The sequence below is a fragment of the Drosophila ficusphila genome, unplaced genomic scaffold (genome assembly GCF_018152265.1).
Source record: "Drosophila ficusphila isolate 14025-0441.05 unplaced genomic scaffold, ASM1815226v1 contig_636, whole genome shotgun sequence".
Classification (NCBI taxonomy): Eukaryota; Metazoa; Arthropoda; class Insecta; order Diptera; family Drosophilidae; genus Drosophila; species Drosophila ficusphila.
In genome coordinates, this window is record NW_025064569.1 from 2,294,207 (window position 1) to 2,312,380 (window position 18,174).

The 18,174-nt window shown below is 42.6% G+C and overlaps 2 protein-coding genes across 2 annotated transcripts; one reads left to right on the forward strand and one right to left on the reverse strand.

Moving 5' to 3' along the window:
• Positions 1–511: 511 nt before the first annotated feature.
• On the reverse strand, positions 512–11,310 carry LOC108092995 (tiggrin). Its single transcript, XM_017192892.2, has 6 exons — positions 11,211–11,310; positions 10,395–10,679; positions 4,481–7,581; positions 3,323–4,282; positions 865–2,706; positions 512–806 (listed from the first exon to the last, which is right to left on the reverse strand). The coding sequence occupies exons 2-6, from the start codon at positions 10,666–10,668 to the stop codon at positions 744–746; spliced, it is 6,240 nt and encodes a 2,079-aa protein (XP_017048381.1). The 5' UTR covers positions 10,669–10,679; positions 11,211–11,310; the 3' UTR covers positions 512–743.
• Positions 11,311–14,548: 3,238 nt separating this feature from the next.
• LOC108093015 (protein adenylyltransferase Fic) lies at positions 14,549–16,821 on the forward strand. The gene is made up of 3 exons (XM_017192917.2): positions 14,549–15,600; positions 15,754–15,957; positions 16,046–16,821. The coding sequence occupies exons 1-3, from the start codon at positions 14,699–14,701 to the stop codon at positions 16,437–16,439; spliced, it is 1,500 nt and encodes a 499-aa protein (XP_017048406.1). The 5' UTR covers positions 14,549–14,698; the 3' UTR covers positions 16,440–16,821.
• The last annotated feature ends 1,353 nt before the right edge of the window (positions 16,822–18,174 follow it).

The window sequence follows — 18,174 nt, forward strand, 5'->3', positions numbered from 1 at the left end:
TTCGGGCCAAAATGATAATGCCCTTTGCTCTGCAAGGGTATAAAAACTAAATCAATTTCAAACTTCAAACCCAAAAATCACTTATATTTCAAATCGCCACGTCTATCATGTCCTTCTTTTCGGGTACTACTGAACGATTCCGTTGATCCGTTCTTGTCCGCATGGTTCCCTGCCATCTTCCCCAGCCTCTCTCCAAGAGATGTCATTGGACCTCCTCAAGACCATCTAAGAGAAATCCCTAAGCCGGCATTATTTTACATGTTAGATAATTCGTCCATGGCCCAAAAGGAGGCGCTACCCTAACCATCGCTGTCTGCGCTAAAATATCGATATAGTCTCTTCCGGAATCGACTCCAATTGCAACACTCGTTTATATAAAAACAGATTATGCAACTAGATTGACTGAGATGCAAATGCCGATCAAGAGTATTTACTATTTATAGGGTCTAGTGTGTCCCCTTCACTGCGTAGCTAACTGAGTGAAATTATAAAATGGAAAGGAAATAGAAAACGAAAAAGTTTTTTCAAAGCTTTAATATTTTGATTGATCAAGGAACTACCATGCACACTCTTTTAATTTTTCAGTGCACTTTGAAATGCTTTTTAGTCATGTCTAAAGCTAAGCAAATTAAAAAAATTTAGATAACATAATAGATTTTCTGTTAGTTAAGAGTTTCATTTCGTTCAGTAACCTAATAAGTCGGACTGTTAAAAGTCCGTCGGCAATGGCAGTTGTTGGTTTCTTAGCCGAGCTTTCCTTTGAGCTTTTCCCAGAAGGAGGGCTCAGCGGTCGCTTCTATCTCAACCTGTTGAAACAAATTTTCAAATTACTTGTGATGTATGTGGTAAATCAAATAAACTAACCTTTGGGGATTGTTGAAGAATCTGGTTCTTGCTATTGTTATTGTCGTGCGCTTGGTCGAACTTGGGACGACTAAGATCCCCGACTTGAACCTGTTGCTGCCCAAACTCCCTCGACTGCTGGCCCCAGTCCTGATCCTCCACTTGCGACTGCTGGCCCCAGTCCTGATCCTCCACCTGCGACTGCTGCCCAAGATCCTCGAGCTTTTCGCTCCAACCCAGCTCCGCTTCCTGCTGCTGTTGTCCGAGGTCCTCTTCCTGTTGCGGTGGCTCATCCCTAGCCGAGCGATTCCATTTTCCCACGGTGGCGCTGGCTCTGGCTGAAGATCCGGAGGCTCCCCCGCTAGCAGATGCCGACGCAGTGCCGACTGGCACGTCAAAGGTGTAGTCCTGTCGACGGTACTCGTACCCGCCAATTGGTCCACCAACCGGCTTGTAAGGAGCGACTGGCAGGGGAGTGGGAAGAATTGTCTCACCCTCCAGACCCGGCTCATCGCCCTCGACAAAGGACTCCTCGTAGGTGTGCGGCGGTTGATCCCCGCGGTCCTTGGAGAATATTGGTTTGTAGACAGCTGTGGCATTGGTGCTTCCCGGATCCACCACGTATCCGCCGTCGACGCCTCTGTCCGCCGGTAGTTCAATAAGTCCCTGACTAAGCAGAAAGAGAGTGCGGCGCCAGGCGACCAACTCATCGCCGGACTTGCCGTAGCGACTCTGCAGTCTGCTCAAGGACCACTGGTGCCGCTTCTCCCATTTTTGCACCTCATCGGCTGTCATTAGCAGACGGTGATTAACGAAGGCCAAGTGAAGCAGCTCGCCCTCTCGGAATTGTTGCAAGTCGCTCTGCGACATGCCGTAGTAGTGCGCCAGCTGGTTGATGCGCCCTAGCTCTTGCTTCTGCCAATCCTTAAGCTGCTGCACGGAGACTTCGTACCTCTTAGAGAAGTCCTGCAGCAGATGGGAGCCCTGGCTCTGCCAGCTCTTCAGCTCAGCCTGGGTCATGTTTTGGTTTCCAATGAATTCGTACAGGCGGTCGCGTTCCCGCTGCTGCCAAGGGGCCAGCAACTTCAGGCGGCGTTGCTCCAGCAGATGCTCGCGGGCCATGTTGCCGATGAAGATGCGTTGCACGGGCGCCAACTGCGCCAGACCCACTTGATAGAGCTGGGCCAATTGCAGCTGGAAGGTGGTATCCTGAGAGATAAACTCGAGCAGCTCCTGCTCGGTGATCACTACGCCTTCAGCCACTTCTCTCAGGCGTTTTCGCTCCTGGTCGCGCCAGTTATTGGCCTGTGCCGTATTGTCCACTAAAAGGCCTAGTTCAAACAACCGACGCAGCTTGTCCTGAATAAAGAGACGGAGCTCTTCGACTGAGACTTGGTACTGTGGTGCTAGGACGTGGACGTCTCGGAAGAGGAGGTTTTCTAGGGCCGCCCGACTGATGTCCGGGTTCTTTACCGTCGCCAGATAAATCCGTTCCAGTTCAACATTCTGCCATGAGAGGTCTGAGCCGCGGTCGATCCTGCGGTTCTCCAGCAGCCGGTTGAGTTCATTCCTGTACCAAACCTTTAGCTCCTCAACAGTCACATGGTACTGAACGACATCCTGCAAGTGCTTTTGATCGTTGTTCAGTCGGAGTTCCAGCTCCTCAAAAGTCCACCTTAACTGCTTGCGCTGTTGCTGATTGATCAAATCGTCGATGTGCATTCGCTCCTTGGTTTGCCACTCGCTCCTCCAAGGGGCAGATTTGTCGCTACGCCAAATATTGCCGATATCCTCGTACTTGATATTGTCTTGTGGACGATCAATCACTCCAATGACCGAGAGTCGGGCGGCTTCTTTTTGAACCTGTACGTTAAAGATAGATTTTCAGTCACTTCAAGACCCAAATAATCAACAAGAAAGGCCAGCTTATGCAAGACTATACCCTCATCGGCGGTTGCAGTTGAAAGCAAACTATAAAAAAAACGATAGTATCCGATTCTATATCTCTTATATCAAGTTTTTCTCCTGTAGTTGGTTAGATGCTAACATTATCGACTATTGAATATACTTTAGATTTTTCGAAACATATATGTCAAGTTTCCAATTGTTTTAAAGTTAAATTTTTCTAAAGAATTAAATAAAATTGTATTTCAAAATGTTAACTGGAATCTTTAAAAGCAAATGAGTAATCGTTATTGTTCTACATATATTTTATAAAGGTTTTTGCTATGACTTATAATGCCGATCCAAGAAATCGCTCCAAGGTTTTCTTTTTAAGGAAAATCTGTCAGAGACAGATTTATGTCTTAGATATTAGTTCCATAAAAAGTTATGATTATATAGGTAATTTGATCCTAATCTTAAAGAATATATTGACAAAGCGCTCAATATTTTGATACTTTCTGCATTGTTCAAAATTTCCAACGAACAGTTGGAAATAACTTGCAATTAACTTGACCCCTATTCAGTCGCATCTTACCCACTTATCCACCTGCTCCACAGTCACATGGTAGTCGGAGGCGATACCGTCCAGGCGTTGCTTATCGCGCTTCAGGAAGTCGACGAACTCCTGGTAGCTTGCCCCGTTGCGCTGCTGCTGTAGCCACTCGTTGAACCCTTTGCTAATCTTTTGCTGCCACTGCGTCTGTTGCTCGATTTGAACAAGACCGGAGTTGTGCAGGCGCTGCAGTTCATCCCGCAGCCACCGATCCACCTGGTCGATGCCGACGTGGTGCGTCTGCGAGAGACTCTGCAGCCGGGCGTGGTCCTGGGTCAGCTCTCGCTCCACCTCCTCATATGGCATCTCCTGCTGCTTCTTCAGCAGCAACTCTATTAGACGCTGCTGCTCGTCAACCTGCCACTTGCTCAAGTCTTCAACCTTTGCCTGACCTGTGGCTCGTAGGTTTATCAACTGCTGGCGCAGCCACCCCTCGATCTCTTCCACGTTGACGGAGTACTGGTTGGCCAGATTCTGTAGACGACCCCGCTCCTGGTTGAGCTGCATCTCGAACTCTACGAAGGTTAGGTGGTTCTGCTGCTTGACAAGGTTCTGCAGCCGCTCCAGCTCGGTCACCTGCCAGGCGCTTAGGCTCTTCAGCGACTCCTCCGTGCTGCCCCGCAAACGTTTTAACTCTGCAATCATCCACTCCTCGATCTGCTCCACATTTAGGCGGTACTGCTCTGCAAGGTGCTTCAGGTGGGCGCGGTCTGCCAACAATTTGTCCTCATACTCTTTCGTAGATAGCCCGTTCTTGTACTCCGCAATCAGGCTCTTGATGTAATCTCGCTCCACCTTCTGCCATGTTTGCAGCTGCTCTATATCAAACTGGCCGTTTTTGCGTAAGTCTTCTATAACCTGATTAACATAGTTCTCCACCTCCACAATATGGACGTGGTGCTGTTCTGCGAGCTTTACCAAAAAACGGCGATCGTTTTGAACCTGCAAAAGATAGAAATTCGCTTTTTATTTATCTCTGTATATGTACATTTTAAGCCTGGAAATCCAGTTCACTCAATCATCCAAGAAATCAACCCAAAACCCCTTGTAATTCCTTGCAATGAATGGGAACTAATTTTACACAGTAAGATAAATTTTTTCAGTTTTAATAACAGAGAATTATGATAAATAGAAACGCACCTTTGCTTGGAACTGCTCCAAGGTTAAATTGGAGTGCTGCTGCAGGAGAGAAAGGATTCGCTGCTGCTCGGTGCGTTGCCATGCAGTCAATTGTTCGATGTTGAGTTTTCCCTGCTGCTTCAGTCGTTCGATTTCGCTTTGGAGCCACTTCTCGATTTCCTCTACTGAGGTGTGGTACTGAAATGCCATCGTCTGCATGTGTTCGCGATCCTTCTCGAGTTCCTCTCGTAGATCCTCGGCGCTCCACTGTTTGTTTTGCTTGATGAGCGACTCCAAACGCTCACGCTCTGCCAGCTGCCAGGATGTAAGGTTATCGATCTGCAGCTGGCCCTCGTCACGCATGCGCGCCAGCTCCTGCTTCATCCAGCTCTCGATCTCCTCCACCTGGACGCTGTACTGTCGGGCCAGGCGCTCAAGGAGCTCGCGATCTTGCCTCAGACGGGCCTCCAACTGCTCGGTTGACTTGTACTGCTGCTGGGCCAGGTTCTTTAGGTGCAATCGCTCTACCTCTTGCCAGTTTGTCAGCTTCTCGCTGGGCTTCAGTAGACCCATTTCAATGAATCGTTGCTCTTCCTTCTGAACGAACTGCTCAATCTCCTCGATTTGGACGTTATGTTGCATGGCCAGGCTTTGCAACTGGGCGCGGTCCTTGAGCAACCACTTGTGGAACTCCTCGACGGTAAAGTCACGGTCCTGCACCATGTTGGTAAGATTGCCGCGCCACTCCAACTGCCAGTTCTTCAGCTTTTGCATCTCAATCAGTCCCTGGTCCTGCAACTTTTGGATCTGCTGCCGTATCCACTGCTCGATCTCCTCAACGCGCACCTGGTGCTGTTGGGCTAGGCTATAGAGGTGGGTCTGATCCTTGCCGATCCTCGACTCAATCTCCTCGATGGACAGATTGTTTTTGTTAATAAGGTCCAGTATTCGCTGGCGCTCGATCTTTTGCCAGTTGTTGAGCTGCGACTCCATCCTCAGTTGCCCCTCGTGCTGGAGGCGTTCGCCCTCCGACTTAATCCATTGCTCTATCTCAGACACCTTGACATTGTAGGTGTTGGAGAGGTCTTGCAGCCGGGCTCTATCCGCCAGCATCTTCCGTTCGAACTCGTCGAGGGAATACTTATTCTGCTTTACCAACAACGAAATTTGCGTGCGCTCGTTCTCCTGCCAGTCTTTTAATGTTTCCGCCTTGACTAGGCCCTCGGTTTGCAACCGCAAAAGCTCCTTCTTCAGCCAGTCCTGAATGTCATCAACGCTGACCTTGTACTTGTCGGCCAACTGGAAGAAGTGGGCTTGGTCATTCTTGATCTTATTCTCCAGCTCCTCCACGGTCAGCGAGTTGTGCAGCACAAGAGCCTGAAGTCGCTCCCGTTCCTTCTGCTGCCATTGAACCAACTCCTGTTCCACCTCCTTAAGCAAACCCTCCGACTGGAACTTTTTTAGCTCGCTCTTGATCCACTGCTCAATCTCCTCCACCTTAACCTTATAGATGCGCGACATCTCTTCCAAATGACCGCGGTCGTTAATAATGGAGTTTTGGAACTCCTCTATGGTCAACTGGTTTTGACCAACGATTTCGCGCAGGTTGCTACTTAAACTAGCCTGCCAGTCCTTGATGTGATCCTCTAATTGCTGCTGTCCGCGGACTTGAAGACGCTGCAGTTCCTCATGCTGCCACTTCTCCAGTTCCTCAACGGTTACTTGGTACTTGCTGGCTAGGTTTTGCAGGTAGTTCCGGTCTTGGTTCATTCGCTGCTGTACTTCGCCTACAGACCCGCGATGTTCGCGCAGGATGTTCTCCAAGCGAGAGCGCTCCGAGCTCTGCCACGCCGTGATCTTGGATACCTGTTCGTTTTGGTCCTTTATTAAGTCCCCTATTCGGGCTACCTCGCCGCGGAGCCACTGCGTCTGACTTAGCATGTCACCCTGGTACTTGATCGATAGGTTTTTCAGCCGCTGTTGGTCAGTTTTTATTGAGTTTTGAAGCGCCGCGATAGTTGCGTTATGCTGCCGAATCAGTTCCTCCAGACGTTGCTGCTCTTTCGTATTGTCCTCGGTCAGGGAACTGACCGCTGGGTAGACGTAGGTACCGTGTGAGACTAATGGCGCCTGCGGCATCAGCGACTCGTTCACCCGGTTGAAGTGAACGTTAAGGCGTTGCAGCTCCTCTCGTTGCCATTGCAACAACTGGTTCTGACTGACGCCGTGCTGTTGGGCTGCCTGGGCTAACTTGCGCGCGTTCTCAGTCTGCCAGCGTTCGATGTCCTGGGCTGCAAAACCATTCTGGTGGATCAGCCAGTATAACCGACCCCGTTCCTGCCTTTGCCACTCGCTTTCACCGCGAACCTGCGGCTGGTACTGCCTTAGGAGAGCCTGAAAACGCGCCAGTTCTCGGCGGTGGAACTCCTTCAGCTCGGAAAGGCTGGTGTGGTAGCGCTGGACCACGCCCAACAGGCGCTCCTCTTGCTGCTGCTGCCAGTCGTCGAGCCGTTGCGGGGTAGTCAGATACCAGAAGAGCCTTTCCCGCTCTTCGCGCTTCCACTGCTCGTCCCGCGGAAGAGTCGCCTGGCCGAAGGGCTGGTGTTGGTTCAGGGTGTTGCTGTTCAGCTGGCCGTTAACGTTGACTACAGAGTTGTAGCCGACCACGCTGGGCTCCATGTTTTCCCTCACCCAGTCGTGGATGGTCTTCTTTCGTGTGATAGTGGTCGTAGTGCTGCTGAGAGGAAGACCCTGGGTCAGCTGGGCCGAGTCACCAAATCCCGATAGTTTCGTGGCCTCAGTACAGTTGCGGTGCACTACGTACGTCTTGCCGTCGATAACCTTCACCTCGGCGGGATAGGCGTAGTTCTTAACCTCGTCAAATCCACTTAAGTCCACGGTGTGAAAAGGGCTTAGGTCCACTGCCTGCTGCAGGCTGTCGTTCTTCCCTCCGGCGTAACGCTCAAGGAACTCGGACGCTTTAGCTTCAAAGAAGTTGGGTTGTGCTATGGTACTATACGTGATACTACCCTGGCGCATGCTCGCCACCAGCTGCTCACTGATTTGGGAACTCAAGTCGTCCAGCTGAGCAGAGCTCAATCCACTCAGGTCCAAAATAGAAGCTATAAAGAAGGATGGGTGAAAGATTTAGCAAGTCCGTAGCAAACATTATAAAAATATGACCTTATTTTACCGCGGTCAACTTCGCCAACTAATATCCTTTCGTACCCAAAATATTCAGAAAACTTTTACTTAAGCTTTTCCTATAAGTTTGTTGCGTTAATCCTTTGATAATTTACTTACATCAAAGTAACTAAATCCCGCAATTGAATTACGTGAAATAGGCAGGCACTTCAATATAAAGAAAGGTCCTTGCAATTGGGGCCACGTTGCAAAGTTATATTTATGGTAACCATAAATTCCCTCAATAACAAAGACTCTCCTTTAAAATTGTTGGTCAACTAATACCAAGGCGACGTCTTCTGCTTGGACTGCGTTTTATCGGCGTTAATGATAATTTTTTACACCCTTGCAGAGCAAAGGGTATTATAATTTCAGTCAGAAGTTTGCAACGCAGTGAAGGAGACACCTCAGACCCCATAAAGTATATATGTATATTCTTGATCAGCATTGCGATTTGAACCGATCTAGACGTGTACGACGTACACAGACGTCCGTTTGTCTCTTTTTATGTAAACAAGTCTCTCAACTTTAAAGCGATCAAAGAAAAAATATAACGCCGTTGTTGTTCGACTTGATTTCTTCCAGATGGGGTTTTCAAACCTATCTATCAAAATCGGAAAATTATATCATATAGCTGCCATAGGAAGGAACGAAAAATATATATTTAAATGAATGAAATAAATGAAAAAAATGACTATGTCGTTATTTTTTATTCCACGAGCATGATTATTAGAATATCAAGTTTTTTAACTATCATTATTATGAAAACAATTTCATAACAAGAAAGGAAGCTAGCTTCGGCCAGCCGAAGCTTATATACCCTTGCAGTCATCAAATATGTCGAACAAAATGCATAAAGGTTAAACAAGGTTAAACAAGCTAAGACGATTTTTCTATTCATTTTCCATATTTTCGACTATAGATCATATGGGAGCTATATGATATAGTTGTCCGATTTTGATCAAATTTAATTCGTAATTCAAGAGTCGTAAGAAAACTCTATATTCCAAAAATCATACTTGTCTGATGAAAAACAACGATGTTATCATTTTATTTATAAACAAATCTATACAGTTTTTTCGATCTTTCCAATGACAGCTATAAGATATAGTTGTCCGATTTTTATGAAACTTTTTCTCAATATAAGGGTTGTTAAAAAACTTGATATTCAAAAAATCATGCTCGTGGGATAAAAAACAACGATGCTATCAATTTATTTCCATTAATTCTATATATATTTTTTGATCTCTCCTATGGCAGCTATATGATAGAGTTATCCGATTTTGTTCAAATTTAATCCGAAATTCAATAACAGTTAGAAAACGCCATCTTGAAGAATTCAAGTCGATCTAATTAAAAACAACAGAGTGAGAATTTTTTATTTCATTCTCTTGTATTGGAGCTATCCGATATAGTCGGCCGATCCGGCCCGTTCCGACTTATATACTGAGTGCAACAACTACACAACTTTTGGGAAAGTTTCAGCACGATAGCTTTAAAACTGAGAGACTAGTTTGCGCGGAAACGGACAGACGGACAGACGGACAGATGGACAGACGGACAGACGTACAGACGGATTTCGCTTCTGCTCGTGATGCTGATCAAGAATATATATACTTTATGGGGTCTGAGGTGTCTCCTTCACTGCGTTGCAAACTTCTGACTGAAATTATAATACCCTTTTGCTCTGCAAGGGTATAAAAAGCGGACAACTACATGATATAGCTGCGATAGGAAAGATCGAAAAATCGATATTGAACTAACGGAAATATAATTATAACATCAATGTTTTTTGTCAGACAAGCATATTTTTTTTTTCTAACGACTCTTGCATTTCGAATCTATATTCATAAAAATCGGACGAATATATAATATACATAGCTGTCATTTGAACAATCGCCGAAAATATAGAAAATTAATAGAAAAGTCGTCTTAGCTTCGATGCTGTTTAGCCCTTATGTATTTTGTTCGATGATTTTAATCCCTGCAAGGCTGTAAAGCTTCATTAAACTAAAAAAAAAAAATGTATTAATTTGTAATAAAAAATAACTTAACACTTGTACCTCCAGTTTTTTAATATATAAATAATTTTACTATATAAATAATATAAATATAATTAAACTTTTTCAGCTTTTATACTCTTACAGCCATTCCTATTATTAGTTAGTTTAGTTAATTTATTACACCGCCAACGATTAAGTGTACTGCAAAGTACTTATCTAGTTGTCTCGAATTTCCCATTCATTTTCTCAATGGTAGCTTATGCTATAATAGTCCGATTATTGTAATAATAACTTTCTAGTACCTTTAATCGTATCAACTTTTCTAAGCAAAGCTTAATCCTATAAATATAGCTTTTAAAAACTTTTATCCGAAAAATCATGCTTATATGTTACAAAATAACAATGTAATATTTTGTTAAATTAATTTTATATAAATTGGTTAATCTTTCGTTTGGTAGCTATACAGTATAATAATCAGATTTTTATGAAACTTGTTTTTTGATTAACTCGATATTCCAAAAAGCATGCTTGTGTGATAAAAACAATTTATAGTTTTATAAAGATTTCTCGATCTTTCCTATGACAGCTGTATGATATATGTAGTAACCCATATGGAAAAAGGTCGATATACACAATTTATTATTATTATTTGGTATTTTAAGTTCCAGGAAATAAATGAAACAAATTTTTTGGTAAATCTCCTCTTTGTTTTGAATCCTTCATTTAAACATCATGCACAATCAACTTACCGCTCCAGGGAGAAGGGTAACCAAAGTTGGATGATCCCTGGGAAAGAGCGTTGAATTTCTGTTTCAGTCTGTTAGCCAAATATCGCACGTCGTTAAAATGCGCAGATGCGAAAGAGTTAAGCTGTGGCGTCGACTGTAAGTGCATGGCCGCCGAAGACTGTCCACTGCCGAAAGATGACGATGAGCTGGATCTGAAGCTAGACCGCTGATAGCTTCCGTAGCCCTGGCAAATGGCAACCGCCATGAGCAAGGTGAGAAGACCCAGAGTCCTCATGGCACGACAGGCTGTGAAACAACGTCGAAAAGAAATAGTAAATACTCATGAAGAAAGGAGCACCTTCGCTGAAACTGGTAATTGCGTTTAAGCCCAAGTACGAGTATTTTCGGCGATGATAACGAGAGGATGGGGAATCTAGTTCAGACCATAACCGCAGGTTATCGCACCAGCTCCGGACGATGGGGCAGCATAGGTTAATCCGGCGATAATGAGCTCACAATCAGCCTACGAAAAAATACTCTTACTTGGGTCTCACTGATCACTTTGGCTCTATTTCATTATTTTTTGTCAAATTTAAGTAATGTGGCCCCGAATTCCCTTTTCATCCGGTTTACGTTGATAAGACCCATGGACTTGGCGACGTGTAACTTTCCAGGGCGCCTAAATGGGTCAGACATTCGTTTTCCTAATGTAATTATATTTATTTCTGGAACACATTTTTGGGCCACTGCAGCTGGCGCTAGTTATTTTTAAAAATTTCTTTCCAATTTGACGATTTTACAGAGAGCAATCGAACATAGTAAGCTGTATCAACTTACACAACTGTGCACTTTTAAAGGCAATCCCGATAGCCCAGATGAGTGTTTGTCGCGGTCAACTATGAATGAATGTGATTCAGGACACCTCACTCAAGGTTCCCCCACTGCGAACGCCGAAGTGCCTTGACTCGAGAATAAACCGTTGCGCCTTGTGGCGCTGTCGAACAGCAACTGACGGCCGAGCGCCCAGCCACTCTTTATGAGAGGAGAGCAGAGGCTGCAGTACAAACAGCAGACGATCGCCAAAGGAGAAAAGTCTCTTATCTCTCGGGAGAGAGCAAATGGTTTTGTGCCGCCGGTGACGGAATCAATATCGGATGAATTGGTAGCTAGGGTATTTCAAGCTGGAGTGATTCAAGTGCCGGTTGCAGTGGATAGGAAAAAAGCAATTGTGTGATCTAATGAGCTGATATAAGTGCGGCATTCCCTTTACATGACTGGTTCAAAGCAATTAACAAAGAAATATGCAAATTAAGCGAGCATCACCTCAAATTTTAGTCAAGTTGTCAAGACAAAACCAGTTCTTCATCCTACATCCTATAACGAATCAATTCAATTGGCTTTTGGTAGTCTAAAAAAATTGACCGCAAGATGACACTAATTGGAAAGTAGCTCTTTTTTATTTTTTTCTTTTAAGTAGGAATCCCCGGCTGACTTTTATTAATATTTTCATAAGTAAAAAATCGGTATCTAATGAGAAATATTATTTTTAATAAAAACTTGTTTCAGAAAAACAATTCAGTTCAAAACAGTGAAGCATTAAATAAAGAGGATTACATAACAGCATAGCATCGAGATAGATTTCAAACTGAGAGTCAAGTTTAAATCGATTCAGACGGTGATACCGACTAAAAATATATATCTTCTATCTTCTATCTTCTATATATATAAAAGGAAGTCGTATTAGTTACACCACTTATAACTCAAGAACGGCTGAACAGATTTGGCTGAAAATTGGTAGCGAGGTAGCTTAGAACCAGGAAACGGACATAAGATACTTTTTATTAGTCACTATAAAATATGGTATAACAAACAAGAAAGGAAGCTAGCTTCGGCAAGCCGAAGCTTATTTACCCTTGCAGTCATTAAATATGTCGAACAAAATACATAAAGGCTAAAAAACATCGACGATTTTTCTATTCATTTTCCATAATTTCGACTATCCGATTTTGATCAAATTTAATTTGTAATTCAAGAGTCGTAAGAAAACTCTATATTCCAAAAACCATACTTGTCTGATGAAAAACAACGATGTTATAATTTTATTTCCGTTAATTCTATATAGATTTTTCGATCTTTCCTATGGCAGCTATAAGATATAGTTGTCCGATTTTTATGAAACTTTTTTCTCAATATAAGAGTTGTTAAAAAACTTGATATTCAAAAAATCATGATCGTGGGATAAAAAACAACGATGTTATCAATTTATTTCCATTAATTCTATATGTATTTTTCGATCTCTCCTATGGCAGCTATATGAAAGAGTTATCCGATTTTGATAAAATTTAATCCGAAAATCAATAACAGTTCGAAAACGCCATCCTGAAGAAATCAAGTCGATCTGATCAAAAACAAAGGCGTGAGAATTTTTTATTCTCTCGTATGGGAGCTATCCGGTATAGTTGCCCGCATGCAATTTATGAAACACATCTTTGGATAATGTTTAGGCAGATAGCTTTAAAATTAGGAGACTAGTCTACATAAAAATAAACACACGATCACGTCTAGTTCGATTAAGATCGAAAACCCCTTTCATCAAGTTTCATCGAGATAGCATAAACACTGGAGACTAGTTTACATAGAAGCAGTCAGACGGATAGCCGTATATGTCTATATAGGTTTAGATGATGATGCTAATTAAGAATATATATACTTTTTGGGTCTTCGATATCTCTTTCATTGCGTTGCAAACTTTTGATTAAAAAATAACATCCTCTGCAAGGGTATAGTCAAAACAAGAATGGAAGCTAGCTTCGGCCAGCCGAAGCTTACATATATGTATACCCTTGCAGTCATCAAATATGTCGCTCAAAATGTATAAGGGCTAAACAACATCGAAACTATTCCTATTTTTCTATTAATTTTCCATATTTTCGACTATTGTTCGTATGGCAGCTATATGATATATTTGTCCGATTTTGATGAAATTTAATATGTAATTCAAGAGTAATTATAGAACTCTATATTCCAAAAATCATGCTTGTTTGATGAAAAACAACGATGTTGTAATTTTATTTCCCGTATTTCTATATAGATTTTTCGATCGCTCCTATGGCAGCTATATAATAAAGTTGTCGGATTTTAATGAATTTTTTTTTATAAATCAAGGCTAGTTAAAAAACTTGATACTCAAAAAACCATAGTCGTGTGATGAAAAACAATGACGGTCCGACGGACAGACGGACCGACGGACAGACGTACAGACGGATTTCGACTCAGATCGTGATGCTGATCAAGAATATATATACTTTATGGGGTCGAAGGTGCCTCCTTCACTGCGTTGCAAACTTCTGACTGAAATTATAATACCCTTTGCTCTGCAAGGGTATAATGAATCATTCGATTTTTACTTTTGTGTGTCACCCCCGTGTATTTTGAAAGGAGAGACGGCAAAAATGTAAGGGGTGAAGGAGGTTTTTGCCCTTCCCCTTGTATGAAGAAACCTCTGGAAAATAGCATATCTTTCACATCTTTTTTCCCGCTGGGAAGATACTGCAAGTTTTAAAAGTGTAACATCATAAAACATAAAAATACAAGAAGGTACCAGATGTTTTTAAATAGTCAAAATTCCGTCAGTTATGCTTTGAAAATAGCTATATTTCCCGCTAGCCTCTAATTAGCGGTAAAATAGCTAAATTGGCAACGCTGGTACGCAGTGGCCAAAAACGCCGAAGGCAAATATCCGTTGACTTGTATTGAATGGTTTATTTTTATTTTGGGTTTGTTTTCGTTATTTTAGTAAAGACCGCAGATATTTAAGTGTTTTGGGACGACGAGCATTGGGAAGGACTCGGCCCAAAGAAGCTCGCCGAGCTAGCGGCACTGCCCACGGTGGGCAGCCCACCTTAAAATAGCAGCAGATTTTGCCGAGGAACGTTCACACTAAAAAATGAAATATATTCACTAGAGCACAGATATCTATTAAATTAAAATGTATTTTTTTCAAACATTTTTTGAATGTATAGCCGTTTAACAAAAATACGTTTTTTTTATCCCTTTCATTAAATAGTGCTCGGTACAATCAGAGGCGTGAAGCAAACATAATTAACTTTTGATAATATGAGACTTATCGATCAGTTTCAAAACATCGATACATACAAACCGATGTTTTTGCAGCTCAGCTCTAATTCATATACGTGGTGATTGACGATATGTTGGGCGGTCCAAAAAGTAAAGACGTGAAATTAACGACTCAAGTCTTCCACAGTTTGGACTTAGCCTTACATGCAAATTTCGTGTGACATATAATCTAACAAAGGACATTGGCCATGAGCACTGCGATACAAGCGGCTGGGGATACAAAGGCAGAACAGTTAAAGGCTCAGCTCCCCGGTCAACACGAACATTCTAACTCGTCACTTTGTAGTGCGCAAAGACCTAACCACCTATACCGTTTGTTACTGTTCTTCATTGCCGGCAGCATCGCGGCCTGGTCGTTTCATGCCTTAACCTCCTCAAACCTGAGTTGGAAACTGCGGCGGCTTCACCACCTGCCCAACGCCCCCTTTCTACAGACGCGGGATGAGACCGCACTGTACTCTGTTGAGGAGCTAAATGCATTGAAGGAATTTTACGACAAGAGCATTAGCGACAGTCTCGGGGCCAGCTACACGGATGCAGAGCAGACAAACATTAAGGAGGCGCTAGGGGCTCTGCGACTGGCCCAGGACATGTACCTGGCGGGGAAGGATGACAAGGCAGCGCGTTTGTTTGAACACGCCCTGGCTTTAGCCCCTCGACATCCTGAAGTGCTGCTAAGATATGGTGAATTTCTTGAGCACAACCAACGCAACGTTGTTTTGGCGGATCAGTACTATTTCCAGGCCCTGACTCTGAACCCAAGCAACACCGAGGCGCTGGCCAACAGACAGCGCACCGCTGATTTGGTACAGGAACTAGATGAGCGCCGCCTGGAGTCGCTTGACTCCAAGCGAGATGCCCTCTCCGCTATCCACGAGTCAAACGCAGCTCTGCGACGAGCCAAAAAGGAAGCCTACTTTCAGCACATCTACCATTCGGTTGGCATCGAGGGTAATACTATGACGCTGGCCCAGACACGTTCTATACTAGAGACTCGCATGGCTGTAGACGGCAAATCCATCGACGAGCATAACGAGATCTTGGGAATGGATCTGGCTATGAAGTACATAAATGCTAGTCTGGTGCAAAAGTAAGTTGCAGATTTCATGTACATACTACGATTACGTTTTCTATAAAAGACCACTTTAACATAGGAAAAACATAAATTTGTTTTCTGGTCAAAGAGTGTAGGATTATTAGCATAAAAAACATTTTGTTTAGTGTTTGTACATTTTGTTTGCAGAATAGAAATCACTATTAAGGACATTCTCGAGCTCCATCGTCGAGTTCTAGGACATGTGGACCCCATTGAAGGGGGTGAGTTTCGGCGAAATCAGGTTTACGTTGGTGGACATATACCCCCCGGTCCTGGTGACCTTTCGCTATTAATGCAACGCTTTCAACGGTGGCTTAACTCGGAACAAAGCAGTACTCTTCATCCCGTCAAGTGAGTGTAATTAATCTCCCTAATGTTAATTTCTGAACCTATAGCGTTTTAAATTAACAACGTTTAACGAATCATGTTTTATTTTCAGTTATGCGGCCCTCGCCCACTACAAGCTGGTCCACATTCACCCCTTTATCGACGGAAACGGACGCACCTCACGTCTGCTAATGAATACGTTGTTAATGCGAGCTGGCTATCCGCCCGTGATTATTCCAAAGAACCAGCGAAGCAAGTACTACCATTATCTCAAGCTAGCCAACGAAGGTGACATTCGACCATTTGTTCGGTTTATTGCTGACTGTACGGAAAAAACGCTGGACCTGTATCTGTGGGCTACCAGCGACCTTCCTCAACAAATCCCTATGCTAATTCAAACGGAAAGTGAAGCCGGAGAGCATCTGGCTCAAATAAAGTCTTTGCGCACGGCTCAATGGTCATCAACATCAGAGGACTACGAGTCTGGATCTGGATCTTTGCCATGACCTTACTGGTTGTCATTAGCAAACAACATTTTGTTTATTATTTATTAATCCAATTTGTATATATCAGTAGATTGTTCACCTGAACAAAAATAATGACGACAACCTGTGATCATAGTTAAGCTTTACGACAACCAAACAATTTAAAATTTCTGTAACCGATTTTAGTTTTAATTGTGGGTTCACTTAATTATAAATCTGCTTACAGATTTTGGAAACCTACTAATTCAGGTTTATGAAAAGTGTTTATATAAAGCTTAGATTAAGTTGATGTTTAAGCTATTGTTAGCTTCTATCGCGGGCCTTGAGCCTGAAGACCAAATTTAGAAATTCCGTAAAGATCGATGAATCTTTTTTTCCCACAATAAACATATGTACTTCGCAATTGAATATGGATGAAATAAGTAGACATGTGCCAATTGAACACAAATAAGTGGCGCAGCAGCAAACTCTTATGTGGAATGATAATTATATTTGGAGTCTAGCATCCGGTGAATAGGAATAATCATGCGTATGAACTATATTTTCCGACAATCTACGGTGGTCATTTTCGAATATACAGAGATGTTGTTATTTTTACTTTATTTATGCAAGCTACCAGCGTACTGATAGGCGTGCCATTGACCTACAACACCTTCCGTACATCGTTTATGCAAAAAGCGTTTTTGCGCAACTCAGATGTTTTTTTTTTACCGTTATCGGTTTTTCATTTTTTATGTCCAAAAAGCGTTTCTGCTCAACTCGGACATTTATGTTTTATGTCAAAAAAGCGTTTCTGCTCAACTCGGACAATGTTTTGCAATTTTCTGCTCAATTCGGCTAGCACCTTCTGCTTTGTTTTGGTCAGGTCGAAAAATTAGTACCTTGTGTATCTCGTATGAAGCTATTCTTACCGCACAAGATACACAAGGTACTATTTGCAATAATCATGCAATTAGGGCCACAAACTGCTTTCGTTGCTCTTAGGGTCAATGAAATGGGCTGGGATAATTTTTTAAGCTATTGCACCATGCTCGTGGGATTAAAAACAGCGTCGTTATAATTTTATTTCCGTATTTCTATATAGATTTCGATGTTTTCTATGGCAGCTATATGATAACGTTGTCAGATTTTATAATGAAATTTTTTTCTCGACTCAAGGATTGTTAAAAACTCAATGTTTTGAAAACCATGCTCGTGGGATTAAAAGCAATGAGGATATAATTTTTTTTCATTATTTATATATGTATGTACATATTTTTTTATCTTTTGTGTGGCAGCTGTATGGTGCAGTTATCCGATTTTGATAAAAATTTTATCCGAAATTCAATAGTGTTTAGAAAACGCCATCTGGAAGAAATCAAGTCGATCTGATCAAAAACAACGACGTTAGAATTTTTTATTTCAATCTCTTGTATGGGAGCTATCCGATATAGTCGGCCGATCCGGCCCGTACACAACTTTTGGGAAAGTTTCAGCAAGATAGCTTTAAAACTGAGAGACTAGTTTACATAGAATCAGACAGAAGGAAAGACGGACAGACGTATTTCGATTCAGATCGTGATGCTGATCAAGAATATATATTCTTTAAAGGGTCTGAGGTGTCTCCTTCACTGCGTTGCAAACTTCTGACTGAAATTATAATATCCTTTGCTCTGCAAGGGTATAATAAGACATCCGAGTTGCGCAAAAACGCATTTTGCAATTTAATAAAAATAAAGCCAAGATCTTTTTTTGGAAAAATTACTGTAAAATTTTT